Genomic DNA, 6,586 nt, shown 5'->3' on the forward strand with positions numbered 1-6,586 from the left:
CAAATTAGTGATTGGCAGAAAAGTCCACTACTCATTATGTAGTGAATGGAACAAGACATTGTACTGCATAACGTCCCGTACAATTCACAAATCTGCAGCCTGCGGAGGCCAGTAAGGCGCCAGCCGAACACCTGTCGCTCTCTGAAGACTGGAGCCCCTCGCGCTATTCTATTTGGCACGCCGTCGCCTGCAGCTGCCAACTGTCGGCATCGTGTTACATCCGCGACCCCGCGCCCCGAAACGTTCATTGTGGCACGCTGTGAGAAGGGTGAAAAGTTATCGGGCGGAAGGGTGAAGGTTGAATTGGTAATTGATTAACATGTGCGTCGCAATAAGTCATTAAAAATAAAAACAAAACTGATAGGTGGTTGTCCAACGTTGATTTGAAGAAGCAGCTATGTGCTTATTTAAACAAAGACAGTAATTTGTGGTCTGTAAACCAACAGCTCTCGTGATCAACATTTTATGGGAACAAATAATATTTAATGTTGCTCTTTGCATGTTTGTTTACAGAATAGAGACTTAAAATGCTGCTTTCATCTTATGCATTGGAATGGCCCATACGACTGTAAAACTGTATTAAAAAATAATATTTTCTTTTATGTTCAAAAGTTGTTGCTACCCTCACAATTCCACCAAGAGCCCTTTAATAACTATTTTAAAAGTCGAGCGCAAAAGGTAAATGCTATAAATAAGTCAAACGTTCACTTATCCGGGAAATCTCTACAGTCGACAACGCAAACCAAACAACTGATTCACTGTAGCAGTTTGTGCTCAGCGCTCCGCCGCCAGTGCAACCCGAGACAAAGGACTGGGTGCTGATTGGCCAGTGGGACCAAGGCCCTGTTGCGCTCTGGCTAGTGCACGCGGATATCTAATTGTTATGTAAATGCGGTACTATATAACCATACTCGGGCTTCACGGCAGTGAACAGCACGTCTCATTGGGATTGTGCATAAGGCTCACAACACGCGCGCTCTCGCACAATAAAACACTTGCGAGGCGAAGGAACCGGTTCGGTGGTGACCGAACCCAGTTTTGTCATGGCCCCCGCGGCTCGCCACGGTAAAAACGGTTTCAGTCCGGAAGAGGATGAATACGTCGGCATCGAAGGTGACAGAAAGGTAGGTCCATCAAAGGCTGTGCCTTGTAGCTAGCAATGGAATATGAAGTAGCGTGAAGGACTGTAATTAATAGACGCACTTTCGTTCGTTTATAGACGCGAAAGCCTCTGGTGGAAAAGAAAAGGCGTGCGCGCATCAACGAAAGCTTACAAGAGCTCCGGAACCTTCTCGCGGATGCCGAAGTAAGAATCTTATGTCTCTCTGTTTATCTTTTGCTTTAATCACGGTAACTGCAGGTCGTCTCCGTGCAGGACAGGTTAAAATGTTTAAATGGTTATATAATATATCTTAGACAGATAGTAATTGCCCCTCTTGATGTGCAGATGCAGGCAAAGATGGAGAATGCAGAAGTACTTGAACTAACGGTGAAACGCGTTGAGAACATTCTGCGTAATCGCTCCCAAGGTAAGATGTGCTAGGCTCTCGAGGTCCTATAGTATTGCATTACTGGAAATGTATCATTTCTGCTCATTTGTAAATATGCACGTTTCGACTACAGAAGCTGACACTATGAGTCGCGAGGCCAGTGAGAGGTTCGCCGCCGGCTACATCCAGTGCATGCACGAAGTGCATACGTTTGTGTCGACGTGTCCGGGAATCGATGCCGTGGTAGCGGCAGAACTGCTTAACCACCTGTTGGAATGCATGCCGTTAAACGAGGATCATCTTCAGGACATGTTCCTGGATCTTATGTCCGACCCAGCGTCTTGTAATGGAGCGTGCCCAGTAGGAGAGGTGCTGAGCCCCGTTCTGAGCTCACCTGGAGGTCAAAGTGTGCCCAGCCTACCCGCTGCCTTCTCCCCGACCTCCTCCACGACCTCCACTGAAGATTTCTGTTCTTCCTCCGATTTAGAGGAAACCGACAGCGAATCGAGTGCCCCAGCTGAGGAGGGACGGAACACAGCCATGATTACCTACTCCAGAACCATGTGGAGGCCTTGGTAGAAGGCGCCAGAAGGCACATAATATTTTACACAAAACAAACCTTTAAGCACAAAAAAAAGTTATCAGCAACGGACACACTTAACAGGAATTCTGTTACTCATTCGGATTTCTACAACTAGAGACACCACACCTGGATATCCCTGGAGGCCACGACCTTAACCCTCGAATTTATGAGTTCATAATTTTCTCTAGAAAATGGGGATTTCTTCTAAATTGAATACACAAGCTCTTTCACACACCGAATTAATTCGGACAATAATTTAAAAAACCCATCTTTTAGCCACTTAGATATAACTATAGCTTGTCTGGACATGACCATTTGAGTCATTTTGTCCTAGTAAAGGATTCTTGTATTGCCATTCCCAGCTCGACACCTGTGGACTATGTAGCTTAGTCTTTTATCTACCAATGAGGCAATAATACCTATAAGTAGTTGGAAAATGTTTTTATAGAAAAGATTTGGTTTTATATAGTTTTCGTATGTTGTGTTTCATAGATAGCTTAGATATCTTAATAATAATAATAATAATGATGATGATGATGATGGCCTTTACTATCTCCGTGTCTTTTTGTTAAAATATTTATGGTATTAAAAGGAGCATGTTAGCAGGCCTGAAAAAACATTTTTCAGTGTTTGCTGAGAGATGGTTGTCTTGGTAAAAACTTAAAGGGTCAAATTAACTCTTACACATCTAATTCGATTCGATTATATTCAGTTTAGCATGGAGAATGTACTGTACATTACTGAGACCAATAAGCATCAATGAAGATGGGAGATCAAGAGAGATAAAGCCACTTCATTGTCCGGATACAGGTTACAGTTATATTTTCGTATCAATTCGCTTATATCCATTCATATCCATTTGCTCCTCTATGCTTATAATTACTTGCGGAATATGCTCTTGCTCAGAAATGAATTGACTAACCAATGTTTACCAAGAGTGGAAAGTGTAGGCTATAATTATATTTGGTAGCCACACAATAAGGTATCAGTTATTACTGCATCATTTATTCATTATGAATTAGTTATTCATTATTATTGAACTTATACATGTAGCTGAGAGCTGTCAACATTCCTTCACAATATCTCATTTGGCCACAGGTGTGTAAAAGTAAACTTTCTGAGTTACATTTTGTATCACTCAGCTGCTTTCACTTATGAAAGGCTATACGATTAGAACAAAATTTTCTGAACCTGAATTAAACATCAGTTCACCCACAACAACAGAAGAGAAGTCTCACAGGTTGTCCGAAACATTAACATTCGTTTTTGTGTGTGGTGTTAAACTTGACAACATCAAAGGGAAGGGGTGTGTGGTTGTGGCCTTTGTTGTCCAAACAACTGTATGGGTTCCTTTCAGGATGGAATTAAGAACGGATTAAACTATAAACAGCAATCACACAGGATTTCCCATTTGCATTTGTAAATTCCCTAATGATAGATCTTTTTAGCAATGAGGTAGATTCGTTTTGTTGTGAATGCAATGGGGGGATTTTCTACATTATTTTAAAAAGGTAATTATTAATGTATGTAACTATTGTGATCTATCTTTAAAAGTTATGAGGATTCAGAAGACATCTAAACACAATAAGCCTATTTAAATTGTTTTATTTAACAGCAAATGCGATAAATTACTTAAAAACTATATCTTGCCTTCAGTAATTTTTCCCCTGGTGTACTGTAACAAAGCTCTCCCGGTCTCTCGCCAAAGCCACAAAGACACAGACAGCATAGTCATGGAAGACAGCGCTCTCAGCCACTCTCTTACACATTAAAGGCTCGCCTGCAGAGCACTCCTTGTGCGAAGGCCGGACAGTCACACCTCTGATGTCTCTGTCGCAACAAGGTGTGACGAGCGTCACGGTCAGTCAGCGTGGGGTCCACAGATCTATCGTAATGTAGATCCTGTCTGCTGCGCACACTAAAAACGTTTTACACGTCCAATTAGAAGTAGTAGTCGACATTTTATTTTATTGAGGATATGCTCCACGAGGATGTCCTACAGACAGATAGCTTAGATGCTCGGGAGGGTCTCTCTTTTTATTTATATATTTGTCTATCGAATTAATTAATTATTTAACCGGAGCTCTTAGTAGAAGAGGCTAAGGAGAAATACTCTTTTCAAAACTATTTACTATCTACAAGTAACGAGCACATGGTCTGGAAAAAGCGACAAAAAACTATAGCAATTCGTTGAGTCTTGTAATAAAAAAAAATCATGATTGAACAGTCAGTGTGAAATGAATGTTAAATACAATGGCAACAATGGCCTTCAGACAATCATTTTAACTAATTATTTTCGGGGGACATTAAGTCGGCGTGGAGATGGTAACCTAGACATTTGGCATTGTGGGCTTAGTAGTTAAACACAGACGCCTTAACCTACAACAGAAGCATAGCCTATATTTTAGGGTACGACATAAAAATTAAAAAAACTGAAGAATAGGAAAAGTGAAAAGCAATTATTCACGTCGTGTGTGTGAACGCAGAGAACAATTGGATACGTCTGCAGCGATGTGTTATTATTTTATTTTAATGAGGGGAAAGAGATGCGCAGGAAGTGGGGGGCCATTCACACATCTCACACAAATTAGACAAGGTGCGAACGACGGCACGCGGACACGGAGACCGGACAGGAAGAGCAGGATCAAAGCTAACGGGCTAATGGAGTAAAGAGAGGTAAACGAGAAATAATGTCCCAACGTTCGTAACATCTCCAGTCAAAATGTGGGCATGGAAACGGGTGAATTAGAAAAAAACGTCCAGTGTGCCCATCTAACGCAGACCTAGGCTATAATATTTAATGCAAATACATCGTATGATACCAATCTTTACCCGCTTCCCTCAAAGCATCGTAAAACAAAGATGACCTTAATGTTAGAGCGAATGTTAAACTGAACACTCTCTCATTTAAGACGATCTCAACACTACGTTGATTTGGGGAAAAGCACAAAATATGAAATCCTATGAAATCCTTAAAGTCATTAAGTCAACTTGATTCTGTTTCACAGGACCATGACGCAGAATCAACATAACATTGATTTGTCAATGTCAGCATCGGTTTCTCATAGCAGCACAGATGGACCACCGTGGGGGTCACAAAAACAGTTTAAAGTCGCTAGTGCTTAATGTCATAGAAAGCAGTTCCAGGCCAGAAGGGATAGGATGTGCCTTTGCCTTAGAGGTACTAACGGCTAATCGACCAGGCAGCATATGGTGAAAGAGTTCCCACAGGACCACTAAAAATTAAAAATAAAATTGGGTATATATGCCAGCTAAGACCAACCGTTCGCGCCTTCTTTTGTAGGAGAAAGTTTGAAGTGCGAACAGAAAAACGTCACCACTTGTCTGTAACACACACATATTATATATATATATATATATATATATATATATATATATATATATATATATATATATATATATATATATATATAAACAGATTAATCAGCAATATATTTTCGACATGTAGAAATTGCACGAATTGTTTCGAATACGAGTGAGAAAAGCCGTTTTTTTTTTCGAGGTCACTTTAAGATATTCTCTTTATCGTTCGTACCTTACCCCCTAAACCTTTGATGATTACATGGTGATGAGTGTGGCTTATTTAACCTAATATTCAATGGGTACCTAATAACACGTAAAATTGACGAATGGATGGATCTATGAATGAATGAATTCATGAATAAAAATAAATTATTTTACTATGCTCGCTATCTGACTAGGATATATTTATATGCTTGCCATCAGGAAGATTACTTTTTTTCCTCAAGAAAGAACGTGTCTATTGGAACATCTACAATCAACATTTGGTGCTCTCTTGCGCCACCTAGGTAACAGCGCTGCGTCGCAGGCACCAAAGAGAAAAAAGGTAAATCAAAATTATCAAAAGGCCCAACAACTCCTGTAGGTTCTCCTGCACACATAAGAACAGTGTTTAAATGCACTCAGTTACAGCTGACCTTTTGTTTGACACCAGTGCAACTTTCTGCCTTTCTGAATTTCAAACCTGTCATGTGACAGCATTGGGAAATTAAGTCTACCGGTTTCTCAAACAGCATGTTCGTGTCATAGACCTAATTGGTACAGGCAGTTCTCGTTCAGTTTAACAGTACAGTAGTCTTTGTTAAAGCACACTCGATCGATGGATATATAAGAAAGCAAACAGTAATCACGTACCTCAGAAGGTCAACTTTTGCCAGTTTGGGCTACTTATTACATCTTGTTTATTTTATTTTGCCGGGCGTCGGGGAAGTGGCATTTTATTCCAGATTAAAGTTTATTCCATTCCTGTTTACAAGGATTTGAGTGTGATACCTCTGTTATAATCTTGTCTGTAGTCAAGGCGAGACGATTTGCTGACTCCTAGTGACCGCCATGATTTCTAATAAGTTTTCAGCGTACTCGGCCCGTACGGTACCGTGCTTTTATTAAGCCGGTTATGTATAGTAATATCTGGGGTATAGATTTTGTTTTTAACAAGGAACAAACGTCTCAGTATCAATTAAAATGAATT

At 40.4% G+C, this 6,586-nt stretch overlaps 1 protein-coding gene across 1 annotated transcript; it reads left to right on the forward strand.

The window, feature by feature from the left end:
• The first annotated feature begins 822 nt into the window (after positions 1-822).
• Positions 823-3,707, forward strand: LOC113578967 (transcription cofactor HES-6-like). Its single transcript, XM_027012543.3, has 4 exons — positions 823-1,124; positions 1,220-1,306; positions 1,448-1,529; positions 1,624-3,707. Exons 1-4 carry the CDS (start codon positions 1,044-1,046, stop codon positions 2,067-2,069), a joined length of 696 nt encoding a protein of 231 aa, XP_026868344.2. The 5' UTR covers positions 823-1,043; the 3' UTR covers positions 2,070-3,707.
• The last annotated feature ends 2,879 nt before the right edge of the window (positions 3,708-6,586 follow it).

The sequence above is a fragment of the Electrophorus electricus genome, chromosome 11, assembly GCF_041902795.1.
Source record: "Electrophorus electricus isolate QZ-2024a chromosome 11, ASM4190279v1, whole genome shotgun sequence".
Taxonomy (NCBI): Eukaryota; Metazoa; Chordata; class Actinopteri; order Gymnotiformes; family Gymnotidae; genus Electrophorus; species Electrophorus electricus.